Source organism: Heptranchias perlo, chromosome 11 (assembly GCF_035084215.1).
Source record: "Heptranchias perlo isolate sHepPer1 chromosome 11, sHepPer1.hap1, whole genome shotgun sequence".
Classification (NCBI taxonomy): Eukaryota; Metazoa; Chordata; class Chondrichthyes; order Hexanchiformes; family Hexanchidae; genus Heptranchias; species Heptranchias perlo.
This window is the reverse complement of record NC_090335.1, coordinates 42,219,320-42,246,911: the sequence shown is the minus strand read 5'-3', so window position 1 is coordinate 42,246,911 and position 27,592 is coordinate 42,219,320. Positions and strand designations below refer to the sequence as shown.

Below are 27,592 nucleotides of genomic sequence, written 5' to 3'. Positions count from 1 at the left end.
TCAACCAATGGTGGCCATGCCTTCAGCTGCCTTTGCCCAAAGCTCTGGAATTCCCTCCCTAAACCTCTCCATGTCTCTATCTCTCCCTCCTCCTTTAAGACGCTCCTTATAACCCACCTCTTTGACCAAGCTTTTGGTCACTTGTCCTAATATCTCCTTAGGTGGCTCGGTTTATATGACAATGCTCCTGTGAAGCGCCTTTGGACATTTTACTACATTAAAGGTGCTATATAAATGCAAGTTATTGTTGTTGAAAGAAATGTTGACTGTTCTATTGTGTTGATTTTGTCTATGACTCTATCATATGAAATGTTCATATCATCCAGGATTATTGAACATTATATTTGGGAGTGATGTTTTCCATTACAAACTGTGTATTGGTTAAGTTCATTTGAGATTCTTTACATCAAAGGAGCTAAAAGAAGTATCAGATTTGAACCTTCAGGTTTAAAAACTGTAAAGGGTTGGAGTTCTTCTGAATTCTCATACTTGATCAGACAAGATCATTTTGCCTCCATCTTGAGGAAAACAATGCCATACATTGAGATTCCAAATTTTATGAGAAAAATTTCACTGATTCAGCCTTGTCAGAATCTAAAGTTTTGTTTATTGAAAATACTGACTGTTTTATTTTTAATCTGAGACATTCTCACAAAGGGTAACTGACCCATTACAGACTTCCACATTGTATGTATGTATGCCTATGCGTGTATAATAAAATATATATGATCTATATCACTCGCTTCTATGGCTCACACTGCCTGTCCATGGATCTTACTTCCTGTGTCATGATTTTGAGTCCCACTTTTTATGTCAGCATTTAACATTGAAGCTGCCTATATAAATATTTTATAATAGAAATCCGTGTGTGAACAGTTGCCTTTGTCAGTGTTGCAGGCACTCGCTGCTAGATGGAGCTGTGGCCAAACACCCAACTGTGCCTTCTAACAGTATCACAAGCTCTGGCCACCATCTTGTTTTTGTTCTTTACCCAATTGCAGTGAGGTTTTTCATTTTTTATTTTAAAATTTAAATATCCCATTACCTACCCCGCTCACTACCTGCTCCTTCCCCCCCAGTAGTGCTTTATTGTTATGCTGGGGCCTGCTGCCTTCTATTTGCTGGCCTCAGGCTTCCCTTCTTGACTCCTTGCTCCCACTTGTCTCCCTGCTCCTTCACACCATCCACCCAATTCTTGGACTGCCTGTTGACTTTCCCACCTGCCACAGGACTCTTCTTTTACCGTCGCCAATTGAGTGCGACTTGTGCTTTTGACATTAAGATGTGAAAGTAAAAGAGGATGTCTGGGGAAGCAAGAATTAGGAAGCAAATAGGAAAGTTGACAGTCAGGACAGGGGAACATCAAAGAATTGGCCTGCGGACACGTGGTGACTGGGAGTCAAGTGGGAGGCGGGAGCTGGTGAGCGCCCCAGCACCATAGGATGAGGTACTGGGAACATTTGTTATTGTTTGAGAGAGAGTGGGAAAAGGGTGAGTGGAGAAGTTGAGGAGGCAAGAGCACGGAGTACCATTTTCCCAGCGCTGGGAAACCAACGAAGATAACAAAATAGTCTGCGTAGGCCTCTGCCATCTGGCTTCCAGCTGTCTACTTACCCCACTTCTCCTTCCTAGGTTCTACCCCAGACAGATGGAGAGAGAGAGCAGGAGCACAGCTCCCGAGAGACAAAAACAGTGCAGCAGGTAGAGGGTGAGGGGTGCAGTGTAAAGCAGCCAGAGAGATACAGGAACAGTGATCGATATATAGTTCAGGAGAAAGAGGAGCCTGAACCGGCAGTGCTCCTTCAGCAGCCTGTTCTAGGTCCCTTGGGAACAGTGTATTTGAAATTTTTCTTCAGTTTTATTTTCTTTGGCCATCAGCTTGCCTTGGCCCCAGGTTTTTTAGTCCCAAACCTGGTATTTGTATTCCTTTGTCCAAATACTCCTGGTGTTTGTTCTTTTTCTGCTCCCTAGTGTTTTTTTAAAAGTACAGCTCTGCTGTTCTTTATAGTCCTGTTCCTCTGTTTGTGTGTTTTTAAAGACCACACACCCTGAAACCTCCCAAATTCCATGACTCCCCTCCCCAACGCTTTCAAATATATTGGGGTGAATTTCCATGATGTGATTATTGTGAAACGTTTACGCCAATAGAAAAAGATTTGCGTCCACTGCTGGTCTGGAGAGATATTTACACGACAGTGTCCTGGTTCAGCTCAATTGCATATCCGTTGGAGTAGTAGTTGATGTAAACCTGTGTAAAATGGGTGTAATTTGTCGGAGTGCAGCCTTTAAAAAGACAGTTCTGTCTGAACATTGCAGCAGCTGACTGGAGGATATGCTGATAAAGAAGGAGCAACCAACTTCTCCACAGGCCCACTGTTTTCTCCTCTTTTCTTCTGTAGTATTTCATTTCTTCATCTAACTTGCCAATGTACCTCTCTCCAACCATCATAAACCCAACTTTACACTTACATTCCAACCAGTAAAGAAACTGAAACTCATAAATATATTTAAATTTGTAAATCTTTTTATGATATACAAAATATTTCAAGCAAATTATGTTCAATGCTTTATAAACATAGATAACATTCTACGCAAATTTTATATCTTTATTAAAGGTCTTGCATATAGTGCAGTTCTGTACTTCCGGTAATATTTTCTCCATCACACTTTTGTTGACTATCCCTTTTATTAATGTGAACAATGCATGGAAGATTAGCTATTATATACTTTTATTATCTCTTGAATTATTATGGTTTGTACTATTTAATTGCAACTAAATTTCTTGGTTTCTTTAGTCTGTAAACTCTGGTCTACATGGTAATATCCATCATGTTAATGACAATCTGGTAGTCTGACAGACTATGTTAAATCCAGTACGCAGATTACTTGCGAACATACGAAATCGATGGGCAGGAAAAGACCAGTTGGTCCATCAAGTCTGCCCCACAGAACTGCGATGCCTGGAGCACCATGATTAGGCACTCATTCCCACCAGCACACATATCCACCTGCCCACCATCAAACACGTAATGTCCTGGGAGAGGCAAAAAAAAAATAAAAACTCAAGGCCCATCCTTTCCAACCACCTTAGGCGATTGAAACTAGTCCATGAGACCACATAGATCATGTATATACCACCTGATATTTTACCTACCTTTTATAAGATGTGATCTTCTTCCCAATCAGGAACTGCTCCAACGCTTCATGCGGAACAATTGTTAATTCCTTGGACGTGCACCTCAACAAGAACATAACTTCGAAAAGGTACAGCTTCCAGGTTATAGGAACTAGAAAACAGTCTAACCGACACAGACTATAGTCTATTTTTATAGAGCCATTTTCTCCTTCCCCACTGCCACATTGGTTTAGTGTATGGTTCAGCCAACTTGTCCATTCGTCACCCACCTCATTACATAGCACTACGAATAACTATCAAATGACTAACATCTAAAAAATAATACAGAAAAAAAATCACAAACTTACCTAGAAACATCTCTCTCTTTCACTTTCTGACTGCTCTGATGTCTTCCCATATCTCCCTATGCAAAATCAGTAGCCTTGACCCTGTTACACCACATCTGCTGACATCCGTGTGCTTCAGGGCCCAGCCCAGCCCAGCTCAGACTAGACATTGTGAGACCTGGTATAAAGAAGGCACATGGTTCTCACGCATGCTGCCAAATCTGTTTCTCCCATCTCTCCGATGGCTCTAAGCAATTGCCTGCTCCTGTGGCTCTCTCCTCATCGCTAGCTTCGGCTGCTCTCCTGCTCACTTTCTGCATTTCTGGTCCTGGTTCTTGCAGTTCTGGTCCCATTGTGAGAGATTACTGGAGGAAAAGGCAACTGGTGCAATAGAGGAAACATCTGGAGCAGTGCGAGAGTAATAGATGAACACAGGGTGACAGTAACAGCACAGTAAGACGATAACAAAGGTGAAATTAAAAAAAGAGGGAGAATAACAGATAAAAAAAGAAATGAACAGATATAGGGACCTATTAACAGAAGAAGCACAAAGAGAGAGGAACAGTAAGTGAGTAAGAGAAATACACAGAGGCGAGTGTGTGGGACAAGTTCAACAAAGCAGCTTTTCCAGGGGGCCCTGAAACCTCTTGATGTGGCTGTACATGATAAGTGTTTCCAAGGTGGACATATGAATTGCAGTGGTGGTGAAATTTTTCCCGACTTTGAAACGTTCACCAACCTAAAAGCACAAAGGACGCCACAGCTGCATCATCGCAGCCTCTCTGACCTCAACCTCGCAGGCCAAAGCCTGCCTCAAGCAGACCCGAACCCTATACCTTCTAAGATAAACAAAGCCCTCAAGAAACACCTACAAGACCTTGTTACGAAATATAGCAGTAACATCAGCTCAATATGCATAACACATGAGGAACACCTCGTTCTGTGTCCAAATCTATACCTGAGCAATGCCACATGAGGTTTACTAGAATTGTTCTTGTTTAGATCCTTGTTTCTGTGGAGGTGGATTACCACTAGACAGGGTCTAGCAGTGCAGTTCAACAAGTGTTATTGCTACGTCTTGTATTATAGATGTGTGGCAACCCAAGTACGGAATTATTTTCTGTATTTTCATTTTAAGGTTTGAAACCCCACAGATTGAATGGTGATTCGGAGCCTTATTACACCCATACTTGCAGCAAGGTGGAGTAAATTAATGTAGAGGAGTACCTTAAATGCAATTCAACTAGAATATGAATATTTAAAAAATATGTTTCAAAATTTATTAAAAGAATGTTTGCAAAGTATTTCCTTTGAACCATATATTCTTCAGGCATCTTTAATTGCAAGTCTGTAAATGCTTTGCATAATACTGTAACATTCAAAAAAAAATCAAAGGCCAGAACCTGTTTAAAAGGTGATCTTTTCTGGTGATGTGCCAGAAGCTGCCTATTCCATGTGGCGAAAGCATGGCTTCTGTGATGGTGGAGTGGCATAGATGGTAGCTGTGGAGATGCCCAGCTCAGATTGCGTTCCCCATGGAGAAGGATAGTATGGTGGTGAAGCGAATAGTGATAATAAAAAGTATAAATATGTTTGATTGTATATTCATGGCTTTCCTCAACCCTACGTTGCTAGTAAGTCGTAAAAGTGCATGTGGACCTTAGCTGTATGTACCTCTCAGTGGCCTAAGCTACCAGACGCATAAGTTTTAAAATAAGCTCCGTAAATGAGAAAAATGTGTTCTCCAGTACAGTTCAATACTGGCCACAAAGCAACCTTCCTGCCGCTAGTTGAGACGAGTGAGATGAATTAAAGACATCTGGCAGTGACATACAGGACTGAGCAGTCTCATCTGGCAGTGACATACAGGACTGAGCAGTCTTTGTCTGGTTGAGTCTGTGTAATTCCTCACATACCCAATTAGTTCAAAATTCAGCCAAAACAAACTTGACTGTTAACCCTTTGAGAACCGCCATAGAATTTCTCCAATAAAGTCAAAAATAACTTTTTCAAAAAAAGCAGCTTAATCATAATCTGATTCCTCTCCAACCAAATAACACTGCAGCATTCACCTTATTTGTCAGTCCCTTTGTGATTTATTTTAAACTTTAGTTTCTTGTCTCCCATCCTATTTTTTTATTAGATTAATTTAACCTATTAGTGATTGTAAAGAACAAATTCCTACAGATGATTGAACAGTACTGCATTAATATAAGGATACTGTTATGAAATATGATCTATACAAATGGATTAATGTGATAACTCAGTGGGGAGTTGTTTCTGATGAGTGTTTGGAATTGTTGATTTATTTCTTAGTACATTCCATTTGTCTCATGTGTTGAAAGCAAATATTGTTCATTTGTTGACAAATGATGAGGCATAGTGATCAGAATGATGTCATAATCCACTATCTTACATCTCCTCTACCTTGCCACCTAAGGTGGGTTACATGGGACCAGAGAGAAAGCCATGGCCCAATTGGTTACCATGGGAAACTGCTGGAAAGGAATGTCAGGGATCATCAGGGTGAAGGCATGAAGGGATACTGTGAATTAATAGATAAAGAAAGAATTTGCACTTATATAATGCCTTTCCAAAGCACTTCACATCCAATGAAGTACTTTTGAAGTATAGTCACTGTTGTAATGTAGGGAAAGGCGTCAGCCAATTTGCACATAACAAGATCCCACAAACAGCAATAAGATAAATCACCAGATAATCTGTTTTAGCAATGTTGGATGAGGGATAAATGTTGGCCACAACACCAAGAGAACTCCTTGTTTTTCTTCGAATAGTGCCATGGGATTTTTTTTGTCAATCTGACGGGCCTTGGTTTAAAGCCTCATTTGAAAGACGAGACCTCCAACAGTGCAGAACTCCGTTAGTAATGCATTGACGTGTCAGCCTAGATTATGTGCTCAACTCTCTGAAATGGGGCTTGAAAACGTGACCCGCTGACTCAGAATCAAGAGTGCTACCACCCAACACTAGATGATTCAGATATGCTGAGGGAACAGAACTGGGCGTATTCTCTTACCTCAAAAAAATATTTAAGTGTGATATATATGTACAAAAATAATTGTATACCTTGAACCCTGCAAAACAATATAAAGATCAGAACAACTCAGTTCCTGATGGTTGGTTTCTCTGTTCATGTTTACTGGGTTGGTAGTTTTTGTTATTTCATACTCAAACTTCTGCAGGTTGTGAGGCATTTAGTACATAAATTGTTAAAGGCAGTGAATGAGATATTCAACTGTTATGACTGTTGTCAAGTGATTGTTGAAGAAACAGTATAGTGGATAAAGTAAAACATTGTGGAGGCAAGTGTTATTTATTGTTATAATAATGCATTTATAGAGCACACATATAACAACATTGAATTAAGATAAAATGTAGGAACACTTTGGGTCATCAGTGGTAATGCCTAGTTCATAGCTGCTACTAGAAAATTGCAAACTTTTTGGAAATTTATTTTATAGCATAGCAGGCATTAGAACATGTTATTGATTTAATGCAAATAGTTTAAAAGTTCCATTACATTATAATTTATTTAACTTTCAGATTCTGGTGCTGTTTTTACATTTGGTAAAAGCAAATTCTCAGACAATGTTCCCAGCAAATTCTGGCTGAAAAATGACAAAGCTGTCTCAATCAGCTGTGGGGATGAACACACTGCGTTCATAACTGGTGAGTCGTTAGCTTCAACTTGAATTTTATTTATTTATCTCTCTATTCAAAGATGGGGCAGAATTTTGTTTGCTTTGACTGTTCAGCTAGAGCAACAAGTAAGGATCACAGGAAATAAAACTCCAAATTTTATTGCTTCAGCATCCTTTAAATGTCAGCTTGGTACTTCCAGGTGCCATTTAGCTTGTTGCACCTTGATAGTCCTAAAACATAATTGGTCACAATTGGGGGAACAAAACACACACAAATGGTACTTTCTGCACACTTCCTGGAGCCTGACCTCACAAGTTTCAGTTAACTATGCAAAGGAGTCCATATGATATTCTCCCAAGAGAACTATCTGATATAAGTTCACATAATAGTGGAAGAAAGTATGGAATGAGAGCCTTGCTTTCACATTGTATAAAGGGGAATATAAAATAGGAAATGTCTGTGACACCCTTGAATGTTTAGTAGTCTGAGCTCTTGGATCCTTCAGCACAAGGTCAAATCTCAATTTTTTGTTGGAAAGAGTGATAACTAATTTCTATCTTAATTTTAAACAAAATGTCATCCTGTGGCAACTGCCCTCCCTTTGTGTATTTCTAAGGCTTGCTAAGGAACCATAATCTTTCTTCATTTAGCTGTAAGTTCTATGACTTCTCACCAATTCCATTTAAAGCATAGGATGGGCAATAATGCTGGGAGCTGAGCCTTAGCAACGATGTTTCCCAAGTCTGTGTTGAATTAGCTGATATCAGCTAGCAGCTAGGACAGTAGTAGGGCACCTACCAACCCATGGGCTAGGGGAGGGAAAATTGTCCAGGATTCCACTCCAGATTGCAATATTATGATATTTCATTGAAGTGTGAGTGTGTGGATACTGGATGAGGGCAGATTTAGACTTGGTTGTGATGTCCTTAATTATCAAATAACCTGGCATCGCTTACGAGCAAGGTTTACACATTCATCTGGGGAAAATATCAGAAGGCTACTGTTGCCAGTGAACTCGGACCCTAGTAAGGGAGACAATTTCTTCATGAAAGGTGGGGAGAAAATTGGAATGAAGGATCAGAAAAAGAAACAATTTTTAATTATATAGTCACAGAAATGTTGCAAAGACAACAACTGAGACTAAGAGGTCAATCTGGACTAGGAGGTCAGCTACAGTGTGATAAGATTCATTGGGTTTTTTTCTATTTAAAGTTTCATTTAATTAGATTGGGTGCGGGGAAAATATTTTCCCTTGAATATGAGCTTAAGGCTTTTTCCTAGAGTATCTATTTTTAATTACTAACCCTTTAACCAATTATCAGGTGTGTCAAGTCTTATTTTAATCTGAAAAAATATTTACAATGTTATTTCAAGAAAAAAATGACTTGTGTGCATCCGATTCTCCAACTGCATATTAGTTGAATCATTTACTCCCAGGCCACCACCATTACTGCTCGTAGTTAGTTGCTAGGAGATTACTGGCCTGTTTCTCCTATTCCCTTCTGTAGCAAAATACTTATCCTCACATGAAGGGATCCGGCTCGCAGTGATGCAGTTGAACTCAGCGTCTCATTTGTGTGAAGAATTGAAGGTGTAGGGGTTGGTGTTCCAAAATTCTATGTCACTATGCCAGTTTTACACTGGGGCTGTTAAACCATGAGGTGAACCTGAGGCTTTGAATCATAAGCAGAAAAATCAGATTAAGTGGCTTTGGGGGAAGTCATGACAGGTGACAGAAATCTGCCTTCTTTTAGCTTTAGATTAATTCAGATACGAGACAGAAAAATAAACACACAGGTAAGATGCTGAAAGATTTATATGTTGGAAAATCATGTGAAATATAGAATCAAGGGTAAAATAAAATGTTCACATGAAGCACGTTTGTTTTTCAACAGAAAATGGCAAGGTATATATCTTTGGGAGCAACAACTGGGGTCAGCTAGGCTTAGGAACAAAGAACACCATCAACAAACCCACTTGTGTAAAAGGTAAGTTCTTTTACCCAGACTCTTCTCTGTGTCCTTATGGCATGCATCCGTTTCTGGATTCAATAATTTTTAGTTTACATAACAACAGTATAGCATCAGAAACAATGACATAAGAATCTCTGAGTGATGTTCCTTTCTGCATTTTTTATTTTCTTGAAACAATGTGGTAGTAATATTTTATCAAATATTTATTCTGACTTAACTATGTCGAAGGTTGTCCAATATTTTCATTAGGCTTGTTTACTGTATTTAGTAATATCAAAACATGAGAAATCAAACTTAAATCAATATGCTTTAATGTTATGCCAATACCCTTTTTGTGCAACATTCTTAATTCATCACCTTAAATTGCTCCTACCACGACTAACGTCAGTGACAGACATGTAAACATCAGCACTTTATCATCATATCATACACCTTTTAGTGCTCTATCCAGACATAATCCATGTTTGGAAAGATCTATTACTGTAAACCTGAGTATTTTTCACAGTTCAAGTGGGCATAGTACGAAAATTCACAAAATTTCCATCAAAAACCTTTCCAGAATTGATGTATGGTATTAATGATTCTGCATATTGCCTGATTGATCAATTTACCGTATGGTTTAATGCAACCCAGAATGGAAATAGTGCAGTGACCATAACATAACTGAGCTTAATATGAACTGGAATAAACTAATACCGCAGAAGAAGAAAAATGAAAGACTGAGAATTATATAGTGCCTTTTGCAAGGAAAGGGTTAACCAGACTATCCTGAAGTCTACTAATGTTATACTGCAATTGATTTCTCTTTACATTAACAAATAACTTAGTAATATTAATCTTAGAGTCTTTGGCTGTTAGGCAGGAAAGTATGTCAATTTAAAATACCACTGGGCTTTTGGGCGAGGGCTGACCCTGCAGCAATGGTCAGTTTCAGGATGTAGTAATAAGAGACTTAATTAATGACATGCCGTTGCATACTGTTTCCTAAAGTTTCAGAGAACTTTAATCATTTGATAACAGTGTGGGAAAACAGTTAATTCTACAAAGGAAAATATCTGAGCATACATCATCCTATTCAATTGGTACCAATGATACAGAAACAAAAACAGACTTATAATTAAAAGTTTCAATTGGTAGAATAACAATTATATGGAACAAGAGTGAAACTATCGATAAAATAACGAAGTAAGGGAGTTGTACCTGTTAGCCCAACAGAAAATTAGCTTGTTAAATAAGGAAAACTAAAGTTATTCAAAAGCAAAATACAGCGGATGCTGGAAATCTGAAATAAAAACAGAAAATACTGGAGAAGCTCGGCAAGTCAGGCAGCATCTGTGGAGAAAGAAACAGAGCCAACGTTTCAGGTCGTAGACCTTTCATCAGAACTCAACTTAAGCTAAAGTTATTGATCCTTATATGGAGTTGTATTTTAACTTTTGTATAATTATGTATTGCAGAATTGTGTGAATTGTCACTTCGAGGGAGTGATAGAAATAACTGACAGTATGAAAACTGTCAGTTTGTAATGAGTGTTTTGATTTGTAAAGGCCTAAGATACCGAGCTCAGACCAGTAACATGTTTTGATCCCCAACCAAACCATTAGGTGCGGTTGTAAGTCTTACCTTTTAAGTGTAAGTTTAAGTAGTATTACGTGTACTAAATGCTTAATAAACCCATGACACCTGACTTCAATGTTTAAGAACCTCATCAATTTGAGGAGTAAATCATAAATAAGAACCCCTCCTCTAACACTTTCATATCCTCGGATGCCCCAAGCTGCTTTGTAACCAATGAATTGCATTTGAGGTGTAGCCACATAAGCAAGTGTAGCAGCCATTTATGTATGCCTAGGACCTACAATCAGCAAATGAGATAAATGATCAGTTAATCTGTTTTGGTGGTGTTGGTTGAGAAATAAACATTGGTCAGGGCACTGGGAAATTCCCCTGCTCTTCTTCAAATAATGCCACAGAATATTTTATGTCCACCTAAACAGGCAGAGCTTTGGTTTAACGTATCATCCAAAAGATGGCACCTCTAACAACACAGCCCTACCCTCCATACTGCACTAAAACGTCAGCTCAGATTGTTTGTGCAGATCCAAAGTGGGGCTTGAACTTACAACCTTCTGACTCAGAAGTGAAAGTGCTACCACTGAGCCAAGCTGACACTGGTATACAACATTGAAAGGGCCCACTTCAAGACAACGAGGGGAAGAGCCTAAACAGGTCAATGGTGGGGTGGTGGCAGTGATGAAAACTTCAGTTGAGGACAAATGAAAATAATTGAAGGACATACTACTAAGTATGCAGGGTAACTACATACCAACAAAATAAGCACATTAAATAAAGAACTGTGAATCTAAATGGATTACCAAGGCAATACAAAAAGAAGTAATTTAGAAAAACAAATTCTACAGAAAGGTGAAGAAAGCCACAAGGAAGAATACAGGACTATCAAAGAAATGTAAAAAGGCCGACAAAGGGCTAATGAGGGAGACATAAATTAGCATAGCTGTAGAAGGCAAACATAACAGTGTGATATTCCTTCAGTATTATAAAAAAACATGAGATTTATCAGAAAATAATTGTGATCCTTTAAGGGTGCAAACGGTTGAAATTGAGGATTAACTAAAAATAATCAGCATATACTAAATGTTTACTTCCTGGAAATATTCACTGGAGGAGACACTACATACGAACATACGAATTAAGAGCAGGAGTAGGCCATTCGGCCCCTCGAGCTTGCTCTGCCATTTAATAAGATCATGGCTGATCGGATTGTGACCTCAACCCTACTTTCCTGTCTACCTACAATAACCTTTGACTCCCTTGTTAATCAGGAATCTATCTATCTCAGCCTTAAAAATATTCAATGACCCTGCCTCCACCGCTCTCTGGGGAAGGGAGTTCCACAGACTCACGACCCTCTGAAAGAAAAAATTTCTCCTCATCTCCGTCTTAAATGGGAGACCCCTTATTTTTAAACTATGGCCCCTAGTTCTAGTCTCTCCCACAAGGAGAAACATCCTCTCTGCTTCTACCCCTTCAAGTCCCCTCAGGATCTTATATGTTTCAATAAGATCACCTCTCATCTAAACTCCAGTGTATACAGGCCCAACTTGTCCAACCTTTCCTCATAAGATAACCCCCTAATCCCAGGAATCAGTCGAGTGAACCTTCTCTGAACCGCCTCCAAAGCAATTATGTCCTTTCTTAAATCAGGAGACCAAAACTGCACTATTTGCATGCCACCCATCATAAGATCTACAATTAAACTTAATGACTTTGATATTATTTGCATGGAGGTCACGGGTGGGCATAAAGGGCTCAAAATCAATAAATCCCTTAGAACGGATGCTATATACTCGAGGGTGCTAAGTGAGACTAGGGACAACATTTGTGAAGTGCTAACAGTCATTATGAAGGAGTCAGTGAATACAGGGGAGGTCCCACTGAATTGGAAACAAGCCATTGTGGTACCTATTTTCAAGAAAGGCAATAAAACCATTAGTCTTGCATCGGTTACAAGCAAAACAATGGAATTGATCTTAGGAACATATGAAAAATAACCTATTATATGGCAGACAATATGGTTTCGGAAGGGGCAGATCCTCCTGGACTTTTTTAAGGATGTAACATTTCTGGTCAATGTTGGAAAATCCTATGCTATTGTATACTTAGATTTCCAGAAAGGAGTTGGAGAGAATGGAAAATTTGTTGTAACAATGGATGGGTTGATCGTCGGCTTTTTTGGAGAGAGTGAAGATAACAGTTTGAAGGATGTGGAGGTCATGCCAGAGAATACGATGATGTCAGCAAGCACCTGAGAAAAGGTTGTTGGGTCATCAGGAGCTTGAATGTGCACGGAGTCATAGAGTTGGTGGTTGACTTAATGGATGAGATAATTTTAGTGATGGCAGGGGGAGATGGAGGAGAAACTATGCAATGAGGAGGCTGGAGGCCACAGCATGTCTTGTAGAAGACAAATGTGAAGTTGCAGCCAACAGAAATAAACATTAAAACGAATAAACTAGAGATTCAGTATCTGCACCGGCATTCCTGCTTTAAATTGATTTACTAGGATGTTGTGTTTCATTATATTCAATACCAAAAAGCTCACGCATCACGCCTGTGAAAGAACTATGATAGTCGCGCTCTTAAGTGAGTAATCTGCTGACTACTCGTGTAATGTTAGCTACAGAGCAATAACAGTTTCAGAGTGCTATTTGCTTCTCATTTGCATAATCACAATGTGTTTGTGTCAAAAACAAAGTCGAATGCAAAGAAAATAAAGTGTCCCGTTGGGGCAGAATTATTTATTTTTGAACAATATATATTGCAGCTTTAAGATGAGAACACTTTTACAGAATTTTATATTAAATATGTGTTCTGTTTCAGCACTGAAATCAGAGAAAGTGAAATTCGCTGCTTGTGGGAGAAACCATACATTGGTCTGCACAGGTATGATGGTTGCCAGGTGATGCTGGTTCTTTAAATACATAATCATGAATACGGCTGCTTAAAAATGCAAAGATTTGATTTAGATGCCAAACCAACATTGATGGCTTGAAGCTGAAATATATCATTGGGCTATTAATGTATTAAAATTCTCATGTTTGTGTACACTTCCTGTCTACTTTTGTCATTTATTCCCATTGTAAATTCCTATGTCCACTACCCATGTAAACTTATCACACTGCAATTGCAACCTCCCAACAGTAGCATCTCAGTTCTGTATCTCTAAGTTCCTCAGCCTGCACTGAAAAGAAACACCTATGTTCCAACCAATCTGCTCCCAATATCTGTAATATATTAAAAATGTTGAATCTGCACTACTTGAATTCCTGTTGCTACGTTTTCCTCACACTTTTTGTGTCACTTTTTTTCCATTATAAATTCCTATGTCTACATTCATAATGGGATTTGCCTATGTAAACTTGTCAAGTTGTAATTACACAATCTGGCATGTTGTGTGGAGCAAATTTGTAACTTTCTTTCACAACTCTTCCACCATTTTGTTCTTTGGTAAGATTGCACAAGGATAGTAGGGAGCATTTAATTGGAGCATTTATCTTCTAACTTTTTCATTTAACATAAATGCTTTCTTTAAAATTTTAGTTTGTTTATATATAAATAATATTTATGCTCAAAAATCGCCCTCCTGGTTTGAGTCCTCTTTCATCGTGAGCCTCCTCTGATGCCTTGCCGTGGGCGACCTACCTGCATTCCCCTCTGCCGTTTCAGAAATAATAAATATGCAGGATTCACACACAGTACATCAAGGACTGGCAGACAGATGTGGGGTAGAACTGAGGAAAAACTCTGGGAATCGGGGAGCCTGCAAAAGTGCAGGAAAACAAGAAGTACAAGATTGGCATTGCCAGGCTGACACTGCGGATATCATAAGACACCCATATGGCATTCAGCAGCTACTTGGATGGCTTCAACATTAAAAATGGCAACATTAGCGATACTACTCAGAACTAGTCATCAGGAAGATTAGAGGAATCAGAGAAGAAAATACCATATTCAATTTTAACTCTTCCCTTGTTGTCCAGGTGGTGTTTCTTTTAAAGCCTTAATAAATTTTTAACATTTATTTTTAATTCCTGTCTTGGTTCCTGTGTAGCCTGCCCACTGTATTTCCCTTCAAAATGCCCACCTGCCATTTTAGCATGCTGAAGCCTACATGTGCCGCTTCCCACTTGTATTGGCTGTCTCCATTTATGGCCCAGTTTCTCTTTCTTCAAATAATGAATAAATTATTTAAAATTAACGTAAAATGTCTTTCTTGGTTCCCATCCATATTTTTCTATGTTAAAGGTGCTACATAAATGCAAGTTGTGGTTTGTTTCCCTTTAAAGTATACACCTGTGATTTTACCAACTGCTAACTGCTCACACTCCATTTACCAATATAATTAAATAATGCTAAAAGGATCAAGGGATATGGGGAAAAAGCGGGAACAGGGTACTGATTTAGACGATCAGCCATGATCATTTTGAATGGCGGAACAGGACCGAAGGGCCGAATGGCCTACTCTTGCTCCTATTTTCTATGTTTCACTGTGCTTTAAAAACTTTTTTTTCCCTGCATTGCTTCTGGTCTTCAAAATCAATATTTTCTTCACTGTTGCCCTTTACTGGTGCTACCACCTCTTTCAATAAAAAAAAATTCATCCCAACCTTTCATAGCCAAACCCTTTTTTCTAGTATTTCCTTCCTACTCTTTAACCATCCCTTGTACAACGCTATGGGAGATCGGTTAATAGCTTATTAAAAATCTTATGTCTGCCCATACTTCCTGTCTACACCACTTGACTTCCTCTTGTCATGTTTTTATTGCACTTTCTGGGTCTACTTTTTCCATTATAAATGCCTATGCCCACATTTGTCATGTGTTTTGCTTATGGAATATATTAAAATCATGCATCTGCATCCATTTACTGTCAATTTTTTCTGTTTAAATTCCTGTGCCCTCATTTATAATGGGAACTACCTATGTAAACTTGCAATGCTGCAATTACACCCAACTGAGTTTAAAATGGGGACTGAATTACATCTGTGCACCCCGGATCATTGTGGTCCCTCGATCTAACCTCGCTTCTACTGCAGATTACACGTGGTCTTGAGACCCAGTGTGCAATGCCATGGGAGATTGACTAGTATAAAAAATAAATCCTTGCTGCTTCAGCTGGACCTACCATTTTTTTTAAAACCAGCAATGTGCATGAATTACTGGTACTGCACTAACCTGCCTGTTTCTTATTGGAGTAATTCCCTTAATTTGTTTTGGTATACCTGTTTTGTACTCTCCAACATGTGAAGACTAACTTAGAGTTGACAGTCCTAGTAGGGTCAGGCTAAAATGTTCATTTTCTGCTGTGCATTTCAATTTTTTTTTAAATGGAGGGAATGGGGTGCAACAGCTAATGTTTTTTGAAGGAAGGCTTTTACAATACTTGGATGAATGAATAAAATTCCAGTTGTGTATTTTTTTCAGAAGCTTGTTTTAGTTTGTTGCTTCCTCATTTCCACTCCTTTGTTGGTTGGATCTTTTCTTCCCATGTTTCGGGTCAATGGCAGGTGATGTTTACAAGCTTTGGTATATGTCCAAAAACATCAAATCCAAAATAGCCAGTACTTACCATGGTTTATCATAAAGATTTTTTTAAAAATTGATTATAAATAGAGATGAATTTATAAGGACCGTGCGTATACTTAAGAAGTGACCAAGATGTCTGTTACAGAACAAGGAAACGTTTATGCTGCTGGTGGTAATAGTGAAGGACAGTTGGGTCTGGGAGATACGGAAGAAAGAACAGCATTCCAGCGTATAGAGTTCTTCACAGATAAACAAAAGATCAAACACCTGGCAGCTGGGTCAAACATTTCAGCAGCTTTAACTGGTGAGAGATTTTTGAAACTGTATTGAGGCTCTATGTGCATTATTAACCATTTGGCCTATGGACAGGACATACTTCATGGTTTTAGTGTGTGTGGCTTCATAATATTTTCTCCCATTGTGCCTTCTACTATTTGATCCTTGTCAAGTCCTCTATGTCTAACAAGTGTCCATGCTGCAGCCAGTAACATTTTACAAATTTGAAATGAATCTCAAGATCAAGTACATCTTTTTCCTTGCCCTCAAAGAATGAATACTGTGCTATTACAAGACAACTCATAGAACTATAGAACCTTAAAGAATACAAGCAGACCATTTGGCCCATCCTGTCAGTGCTGGCTATTTGCTAGAGCAATCCAAAACTACATCGAGTTCTGATGCAAGGTCATTGACCTAAAATGGTAAGTCTGTTGCTCTCTCCATGGATGCTGCCCGACCTGCTGAGTTTTTCCAGCATTTTCTGTTTTTATTTCAAAACTACTGCCAACACCCTGCCTTATCCCATAGTCCTATGTCTTTCCCTACTTCAAATATTTGTCTCCTCATCACTTAAAAGTTGCAATCGTCTCTGCCCTAACTACTCCCTGTGGCAAAGCAATTCGTGCTCTAACAACATTTCTGCAAACCTCTCTCCTCAGTCTCTTTGTGACTATTTTAAATTGATGGTCACTTGTCACTGACTGCTGAACATGGGGAAATAGTCTTTACTTATTCACCCTATCAAAACCCTTAAACCCTTAATGATTTTAAAAACCTTTATTAAATCTCCTCTTAGCTTCTCTGCTCATCCCACTATCTCAAATCTCTCCTGATACTAATTTCTCATTCCTGGCATCACCTTGGTGAATCTGCTGTACGTGCTTTATGGTTTTAATTTCCGTTTTATAATGGGGTGGAGGCGGGGGCAGAATTGTAAACAGTACTCTAACTGTGGTCTAACCATTGTCGTGTACAAACTTAGCACAACCTCCTTGCTCCTGTGCTCTATGCCTCTATTTAAAAAACCCAAAATGTTATTGGTCATGCTTTCAAGGAAGTATGTATTTGCATCCCTAGATCTCTCTGCTCCTCCACATCCTTCAGCATCGTTCCATTGAGCTTGTACTCCCATTCTTCATTTTTCTTCCCAAAATCCATTAGCTCACACTTCTCTGTTTACCAAACTCCCTACTTTTGTGTTGTCATTAAATGTCAAGATTGTGCTTCATATACCCACGCTCAAATCGTATATATGGACCCAGCACTGATTCCTGGGGAACACCACTTACCACCCTACTCCAATCCAAATCAACATCAATTAATCATAACCGTTTATTTCCTGTCTGTCAACCAACGATATCCATACTGCTATATTTCCCTTATTTAGCTTTTTTAATAAAAGGATAACATTTTTCCAGTATGAACAATTATTTGAAAAACTGTGGAATCAATGTTACTATTTGTTTACTGATGATGAGTCACCACAGTCCTTTCACCTCTGAAACCTGGGTTTGAATTCATCTTGGACTAATGAGATAAAAGTCTCCTTTCTCAGTGCTAGCTGTAAAGATCTTTTGTGAAATAAATTTGGCAGTCTTAACCCAGCTCCTAGCGGATACAGGTCCACAACATAATCTGGTATTTTCACTCAGGTGGGCCATAATAATGGATGCTAAAGAGTGTAATCACAGTTCAGTTGTAGTGTCGATGTGAAGCAGTTTTACTTTGCCACAATTATAATGTAAGTGCAGCATGAATCTGGTGTCAGGGCCCGACCTGACATCAGAATGAAACCAAATGAGATTCCCTGAAGGAGGTAGTCTCATTCTGCTTCCCTCTGCCTCGATTTTAAAATTCTCATCCTTGTTTTCAAATCCCTCCATAGCCTCGCCCCGCCCTATCTCTGTAACCTCCTCCAGCCCTACAACCCTCCAAGATCTCTGCGCTCCTCCAATTCTTGCCTCATGCGCATCCCTGATTTTAATCGCTCCACCATTGGCGGCCGTGCCTTCAGTTGCCAAGGTCCTAAGCTCTGGAATTCCCTCCCTAAACCGCTCTGCCTCTCCACATCTCTCCTACTTTAAGATGCTCCTTAAAACCTACCTCTTTGACCAAGCTTTTGGACCTGTCCCAATATCTTCTTATGTGGCTCGGTGTCAAATTTTGTTTGATAACACTCTTGTGAAGCACCATGGGACATTTTACTACATTAAAGGTGCTATATAAATGCAAGTTGTTGTTGTTCAAAGTCAATTTGGGCCTTGATACCTGATTTACAATCCAAGTTTAGTGTCAGTACAAAGTGGTTTTAGCTCTGCACCAATGCTAAACTTGCTGGGTGTGAATGCACTGTTAAACAATTTGTGCAAAGAGACCACCTGTCTATTGAAACCACCAAACGTTCATCACAGTTGTAACTGAAGGATTTAGACATTACAGCTAATGGTTATTGAGACCACATGAAGCCAGACCCACAGCTGGTTGTTAGAAACAGGTTTCTGGTACATTGCTCCCTAGAATGTGTTTAGTACTAATTGCTTCAGAAGATTTTAATTGCTATTGAAGATGATTTCTATTACTGAATAATGTTTATTTAAAAAAAAACTATGTTGCCCATTTAAAAAAAAAGTGTTTTCATGCCTGTGGCTTGGTAGAATTTGATTCTAGATTTGAATTTGTCTAAATACTAAAGAAAAAAAAGCCACAAGATGTTGTGGAGAAATAGAGCACATGTGGATTTTGTCTTTAAAATTAAATTAATGAAATAAAACAATCCAGGTTAGTGCTACATATCCTATACAACTCGGAGATTTAGATCAGTACCATAGGAATGAGACTAGAGTATTTGCCGATCAAGCCTGCTGGATCATGTTGTTTGGCAACTTACTGCCCTTTCTCCGCATCCCTTAATGCCCTTAGTTTCCAAATATTTACCTTACTTTCATCTATGGCCTTTTGGAATTGTCCATTCCACGTTCTCTGGATTTGCGTTTAACAGATTTAGTTCAAATTTTAAGATGTCTAGATTCCCCTTCTAATTTGACGAGTTGTTCCCTATCTATGTAGGCAATTTCCTTCACTATTTTAAACACTTCAGTCAGGTCAACCTAGATTCCATTGTTGGTCCACAAATTTACTAGCTCAATTTCTCCTGCCCCACTGTGGTCAATTCTTTTTTCAACCCTTCTTTGATTTTCAGCCCTCATTTCTCCCTTCAAGTGTGACAGTGAATTTAATCATATTATGGTCTCTATTTCCAAAATGTCCCCTTACTACCAGATTGTTAACTATTTTCAGTTCATTACCTGTAATTAAATTGAGTATTGCTTCATTTTTAGCTATAAAAGATGCTGCTTTAGGAAACTATCTTGAATGCATTCAATAAATCTATTTCTGGTTGTGGTTCTATTTCTAAATACATTTTACAATGACCTGGGAGACCTGAGTTCATAACCTAACCTCTGCTCTCGTTCACACGACTAACTCCCGTATAGTGAGTTGCTTATCTTGGCTGGATCAACAGGTGTAGCAGTGTGAGAATAGAAAAATTGGTGGGAAGTTTCCCTCAACAGTACTGTAAAAGTGCAGAGGTGTTCATAAATCCAGAGTTCAGGAATAAAGAACAATATTATATTTATATAGTGCCTTTCATATCCTCAGGGTGTCAATTAAAATCTATTAAGGAGAGAAAATTTTAATAAAATACAAGGAAGCTATGATAGCAGGCACAAAACTATATATTTGGATAAATATATCTGCTGAATTATCTTCTTTATAGATCACAGTCCCAAACAAGTGATCAACACTATGCTATCCACATGTACTAAAACATCTGAGAGTAAACTTTCAGTTACTGAAAAGCCTAAATAATCTAATCTTCACTGTAAAGTAATCCATTTACTGCAGTGATTATATCCTTAATTATTGCTGTTATTTAATGGATACAGAACAAGTATGAAATCATATTGAACGTGTGATACCTCAAAAAGTGTGCATACTTTTGTTCTGAATATTATTTTATTTAAAGTTGAGGAATAACTTTTCACAAGAGCTGTAGTTTTCTCTTTGTTTACTTGTCTGATTGAACATGTTTTTTTGTTTAGAGGATGGGAATCTCTTTATGTGGGGTGACAATTCTGAGGGACAAATCGGCCTTGATACTGAAAACAATGTCAGTCTGCCACATCGAGTAGACGTTGGGAAGCTGGTCTGTTGGGTTTCCTGTGGATATTACCATTCTGCCTTTGTAACAGGTATTAATGACAGCAAATTCAAGGCTTCAGTTGTTTATTGCTTGTTTACTAGCCATATCCATGTAAGGAGTAGGCCATTCAGCCCCTCGAGCCTGTTCTGGCATTCATTTAGACCATGGCTGTATGGTATCTTAACTCCATTTATCCGTCTTGGTTCCATATCCCTTAATACCCTTGCTTAACAAAAATCTATTAATTTCAGTTTTGAAATTTTCAATTGACCTAGCCTCAACAGCTTTTTTTTGGGGTGGGGTGGGGAAAGAGAGTTCCAGATTGCCACTACCCTTTGCTTCCTGACTTCACTCCTGAATGAGCTAGCTCTAATTTAAGGTTATGCCCCCTAGTGCTGGACTCCCCCACCAGAGGAAATATGTACTCTATCTACCCTATCAAATCCTTTAATCATCTTAAACACCTCAATTAGATCAACCCTTAATCTTCTATACTCAAGGGAATACAAGCCAAGTCTATGCAACCTGTCCTCATAATTTAACCCTTTTAGCCCCATGTGATAAACATTTTATTGCTGTTATTGATTTGAAGCATTGCCATTGTTAAATGTTTTCATTTTATAATAAATTACTGTTTTTATATTTTGAATTTATACAGTTGTCTGAAAAGACTTTCCAGTTAGATAGAAAACTATCATGCTGTTTGACTGCATCTTTGCTATAAAATATATTTGCCTCTTGATTTTTGTTATCATCCCAACAAAGTGGTTTTAGAAGAGTAAAGAATGAAATGCAGCTGAAAATGCCTTTCTCTTCTAGATAGTTTGGTGAATTTGTGGTGGTGTGCAATGTACCAGGAAAAGGTCAGATGTGAGCTCACTGAGTAGATAGTCTTCCCCAGATGAAGGCAGGGAAAATCAGAGGTCTGGTTAGCTACAGGACAGTGTCAGCAGAGATTTGAGAATAGATTACTTGCTTACTCTCTGGCAAAGAAGGATACATTTCCTAAAGAGGGGTAGAAAATATCTTTCAAATGGCTCTGAGATGGACAAGGGGGATTCCCTAGCTGTTGGGAGAAAATATTGTTTTCAATTTCGCAGGACTTATGTGCTCAGAACAGCATCAAAACCTTTGACTAAATAACAGTAGACCTCTTGTTGCATTGCTCACAGGTTGTCTGGCTTCTAGAGTGTGGTTTTGATGTCCCACTATAGCCAAAACTTAATAGCAGTTTTCCCAGCAGTAACACAACAAATTTATTGAAGCAATGTATCACATGAATGATAGGAGTTAAAAATATTATGGTAGCTTATGAATATTGAAAGATGTAGGCCTCACATACTTTTAATACTATTTAACCACCACTTTTTAAACTTGTTTAAGATGGAAGGCACTCCCTAAATCCTCTTATTCTCAGTTATTTATATTATAAAATATTTTCAGTGTTTGCTTAAAATGAAAGTACTTTAATTTGTTTTACCTTTCTTCCTCCTCAAAATCCTCATTAACTCAGTTATTCACATAATTATAAAAGATGATATTACCTTTATGTTCCGTAGTAGATTTGTAGTTCAAGTTGGAACTGTCATTGATGTTGCACTGCCCACCAAGGTTTTCTCCACTATCGAGGCTCCAGTGATCAGCACCCTGAACAGATGACCATTTGTCATGGTCTGGGCCTGGCTTACTGGCTTCTCTGCCTTCAGTGTTCAAAGCCAGTATCAAAATGCTTCATAAACACTCTGCTGGCCTTGGTGCAACACAAAAGAGTTCTCAAACTAAACAACCCTGTTCCTTCAGAAATTGAATTAGTGGTTTAAACTACATGAAATGCTGGAAAAAATTAAATTATTATTTTTGTTTTTTTTTCCCCCTGCTGCTCATTTTGTACAATTGTTTATAATTTATCTGTCTGGTTGCCACAGTACACTCTGGATATTGTAGTTCAACTGGGGCAGGGGAACAAAAAGTCCTATAATGTATCTCTGTCACATGCACTAAATTTGTCCACAGCAGCTGGAAATTTCCAGCACCCAGATCTAGGTGAAGATTTCAGATAAAAGGGTAGGCCTATGTGGGGGAACGTACATGATTAGTTAGTTGAATGGTTATTTGAGCCAATGGATAGATGATTCTTTGGAAAGCTCTGTGGCCACGTTTTCAAATGTGATCCCTTTGAAAGGTATTAAATGAAAGACGCCAGTTGTAAGACTTTTAATTCTAATTAGATATTGCCAAATCTGAAGGTCTTGTCAAATGGACTGCAATGGCGCATTATTGCAATGAAGTATATTGAAACAAACTTGTCACAGTGTATGGTCAGATGTGATGGTAAATGGGGTGAATGTTTGGGCAAATCAATGCATTAAATTCAATTAAAATTCAACTGAGTGGACGTTTACCACAGTAACAAATCTACATAAGGACTAGCTGGAAATGGCACTATACTTAGACATTTACATTTTCTCATTATTCTTCTCCCTTTCACTTTCCATTCTAAGAGTAATTTACTTAGACCTTGATCCATTTGAAGTTTTAATCTGCTGAATCTTTATATAGTGACACTCACACAATCCATTCATTCCAAGTGTTCCCTTAAACCCCTTGAATGGATACCCTTTAAAGTATCAAAATAGGTGCAGTTTTTCTTTCAAGTAAAAATCTGCAAAACAGTGTAAAATTCTGGTATTACAAACCAAAAGTAGAGAAATGTACAAGACCATAAAATGTTTCTGAATGAGTCACATTTTTGCATCAAACTTAAAAAATTGCAGTTATAGATTTGGTCTTGTTGCAGAAATGCTACTGCAGTGCTGTCCTTAGAAACCCGCTTTATGCAATTTTAAAGCAGTAGTTCCATTTCCAATCACCTGCCTATATTGGTTCTAAACAGTTTTGCGAATTTTGATTCAGCTAGCCAGTGATTGCGGTTGCACAAATTAGCATGGTAGGGGCACAGTAATTGGATTACCACAACACAGTTTTATCTGATTGCCATAGATGATGGACAGCTCTACACATTTGGAGAATCTGACAATGGAAAGCTCGGATTACCACTTGATCAGCCAATAAATCATCGGATCCCACAGCCAGTCCCTGGTATTTCAGGAAAAGTCACCCAGGTTTCCTGTGGGGGAGGTCATACTATTGTTCTTACAGGTATGTTACAGTTTGTCAAAATGGATTTCAAAGATTGATGTGAAAATCACACTCGCATAAACTGCACCCTAAGTTTAAAACATGTTCTAGATATTGCATTAAATTATTGTGGTATAAAAGTTGCTTCCCTATACTTTGAGTTAAAATAGACCTGAGTAGATTTGTCTAGAACTGCTACTAAAGGAAAATAAAAGAGGTGCACTGAGACATTCTGAAAAAACAGATGCACTTTCAAATCCTCCATTCTATGTTCATCTGTTTACAGTGTTGGTTTTGATGAAAAGTGGTTCTTCATATTGAGCTTACGAGATTGAAATTACGAATCAGTGTATTTACCCTGTTATTTCTATTGATCCAAATTTTCTTCCACTCACACATGCCTATTTTTCAATAAACTTCTGAACATTTTGGTATAGTGATGACCAGGTATCAGAGTTTTAAAAAAAAGTCCAATGGAATTCTACATACTTTATTTGTATTACATAATTTTTCTGGATACACTTCATCCCATTTACATGGATACAAATATTTCAAATTCTGGTCTGCATACGATATGAAATTCTTAGCGCTGTTTCACATGACCTGCCAATAAATATTTTCATTTGCAAAATGGCACTAAAATTGTCTATATCTTATGGAAATGAGCACACTGATTCTTGATCATAAGATTCGTTTGGTAATAAACAGCTAAATTGGCAACTTTTATTTTTTATTGGCAACTTTTGTACTCTCATAAGCAGCTTCACTCCATATCCTGTGTTTGATCTGTCTACAGAGGAGGATGTATATGCATTTGGCTTTGGCCAATTTGGCCAGTTAGGACATGGTACATTCATTTTTGAATCTTCATTGCCAAAGGTGATAGAACAGTTGAAGAAGAAGAATGTACAGTTTATTTCATCTGGGGAGAACCATACTGCTGTGGTGACAGGTATGTGATATTTTTATGTTAGTGTTCAGAAGCATGTAACTGAAATCAAGAAACTATATTTTGTAGAGGTTTACTGTTTTAACCAAAAGCCCTTGTATGTAGATGCAGTATTTAAAGTTATTGTAATAGCGATAGGTGCAGGACCAATAAATCCTGTGATATAAAGTATAGTTTATTTAAAGATATGGTTTGTTGTCACAAAAACTAGATTGGAATAACTGTATTATTTAAATAACTACATGCGTCCTGTCCTGCACTAAGTTTCACTCATCCATCTATCCTTGCTGACCTACATTGGCCCCTCAGCATGTACAATCCTTGTCCTTATTGTTAGTTCCCTCCATGACCTCAACACCCCATCTATCTCTGCAATCTTCCCCAGCAATATATCCTCACCTGAACACTGTTATTTTGATTATGGCTTTTTGTGCATTCATCCCCTCACCCTTTTGTCCTAACATTGGTAATACAGCCTTCAGTTGCTTAGGTCCTGCTGTCTGAAATTACCTCCCTAAACCTCTTCACATCCCTCTCTTCCTTTAAAAACCTTCTCAAAAGCCGTCAGTCACCCCTCAAAGCATCTCCCTTTCTGGCTTGGTGTCTATTTTCTTTATGCCTATCTGTGAAGTGCTGTCGGATGTTTCTTACATTGAATGTAAGTTGTTAATGTAATGCCTTTTTAATGTTGTATTCTAAGGCCAACATTCTATAATAATATTTTCATAAATATTAAAAGAACTAGAATTAATATGGAAACTTATCACTTCCTCAGGATGTCTCAAAGTGCTTTACAGTCAATTAATTGTGTTGGATGTGTAGTCATTGTTGTTATGTAGGCAAACGTGATAGCCAATTCACATACAGCAAGGTCCCACAACAGCAAATAAATAATGACCAGATAATTATTTTTGATGGTGTTGACTAAGGGAGGTTTGTTGGCCAGGACGCTGAGAGAACTTACTTCTGTCCCTTTGACTAGTGCCATGGGATCTATTCCGCCCATCTGAGCTGACTGACAAGGCCTCAGTTGAATTTCCTCATCCAGAAGACAGCCCTTTAACAATGCAGTACTCCCTTAGTACTTCACTGATATGTCAGTCCAGATTATGTGCTCAGGTTTGTGAACCTACAACTTTCTAACTCAGAGGGGAGAGTGCTACCAACTGAGCTAAACTGACACTAAAAGAAGTTTGTTTTAAATGTAAATGTAGAATGTTTTCGGAAGTCAGCAATACATACTAATACAGTACTTGGAAACACAATAAATGCTAAAACATATGTATGTATATTTATCTATAATATATAAAAAATCTTGTGTTCGTACGCATTCCCCTGTATGTTGCATTTGACGTAAGCTCAGTGAGACAGAGAGAATGAGTGTGTGTGGAGGGGAGAGAGTGTATGTGTGAGAGAGAGAGAAAATGGAACAAATTTTCAACTGTGTCTCTTGGCCTTGCCACTATCTTAATTTTCTGTTATATGCAAACAACAACCTGAAGGTAATGATATCTCCTGAATCTTGACATATAAAAAGAAAATACATTTTGTTTCAAATACTCAATTTAAAGTTTTAAATAAATTCTGCCTTGTGTTCTCGCATCATTGATGGCTCACTTTGTGGTCCATTCTTAGTTTCACCTGGTGCCTTTTCCTCACCATTATCTTTGCCACTATGGGCCTTGTCCTGCGAGTTTTGTGCCCCAATGGCTGTGCCAGGGAGATTTTTGCTCCTTATTATTGGCCTCTTAGCTATTTCCCTCCTGCTGTGTACTGGTGTTGCTCATTACTCAGGAAGTTGGCCACAGCTGGAGGTGTTTTGCATCCATACTAATATTGATTTTTGCAGTAATATTCCCATGCTCCCTGACTATTTTGTCTGCCATTCTCAGCCATGTCTGATGGCTTTCCATTTTGAATATATTTATTAGAATAACCTGTTGTTATATATTTTACAATGTTAGGGTTCCAAACCTGAATTATAAAGTGACTGGAAACAGCAAATTGAAGAATCAAGGATGCTTCCTAGACGGATGTGACTGAATCAGTTTTAATTAAGTTTTAAATACCAGAAAGTATTCTATGTGTGTTACAGTGACATCTTCTCACCCAGGTTACTTTCCATTAGTCTGAGACATAAATCATAATTTTTAAAGTATAATTCACCATGTGTTTAACTTTACAGCAACAATCTATTCACCACACTTTTAACAGGTGCTTTAATAAAAAAAAGGGCTTGGAGTATTACACTGTTTCGGCTGCACTGATTTTTTTTTTACTGCAAACAGAATCTATATCTAACACTGTCTGAAATGTGACCATCGAAACTCTTTGAAGGAACAAGACTTGTTAATGGAGAGCCCTCCTGTAAATTTTGTGGAAACAGGCTACTTGTTTTGTTCTGAAATTAGTCAATTAAGGTAAAGCTCCTTGGAATCAGGAGTTAATGGATTTGTGTCTAGCATCTATTAAGAGGCTGTCAAGCTGAAACCAGCCAGGTGCCACTGTACGTTTTGACTGATGAATGACAAATGCCGACGAAACCTGAACTTAAGAAACCTTATCCTACTGCGGGATTGCCCTACTGGGTGTTCCTGGATGAGGGGTTGAATGACAGCTTTGTGCCCAGGCAGAGAAATATATTTGGAATGTTGTGCCAGTTCTTAAGTTTGTCTTGTTTCTTCAATGTAGAATTGAAAACTTGAAGGTTTTTTTGAGGTAAACTTTCAACCTCGCGTGCAAATTTTGTGTTACGGCCTGTGATCCAGGTTCAGCATTATTAGGAGATTTAGCAAAGGGTTTCTTATTTTGTGAACC

At 38.3% G+C, this 27,592-nt stretch overlaps 1 protein-coding gene across 6 annotated transcripts in view; it reads left to right on the top strand.

Annotated features, from left to right (window-relative positions):
• The window catches only part of rpgra (retinitis pigmentosa GTPase regulator a), a 128,117-nt gene that overhangs the window by 23,031 nt on the left and 77,494 nt on the right, over nucleotides 1–27,592 (top strand). For all 6 annotated transcript variants that reach the window (XM_067992862.1, XM_067992861.1, XM_067992863.1 and 3 more), the window contains exons 2-8: nucleotides 7,027–7,152; nucleotides 9,021–9,113; nucleotides 13,500–13,562; nucleotides 16,351–16,509; nucleotides 20,588–20,737; nucleotides 23,689–23,847; nucleotides 24,623–24,778. In XM_067992862.1, coding sequence (XP_067848963.1) covers nucleotides 7,027–7,152; nucleotides 9,021–9,113; nucleotides 13,500–13,562; nucleotides 16,351–16,509; nucleotides 20,588–20,737; nucleotides 23,689–23,847; nucleotides 24,623–24,778 — 906 coding nt within the window. The remainder of the gene's footprint in view (nucleotides 1–7,026; nucleotides 7,153–9,020; nucleotides 9,114–13,499; nucleotides 13,563–16,350; nucleotides 16,510–20,587; nucleotides 20,738–23,688; nucleotides 23,848–24,622; nucleotides 24,779–27,592) is intronic.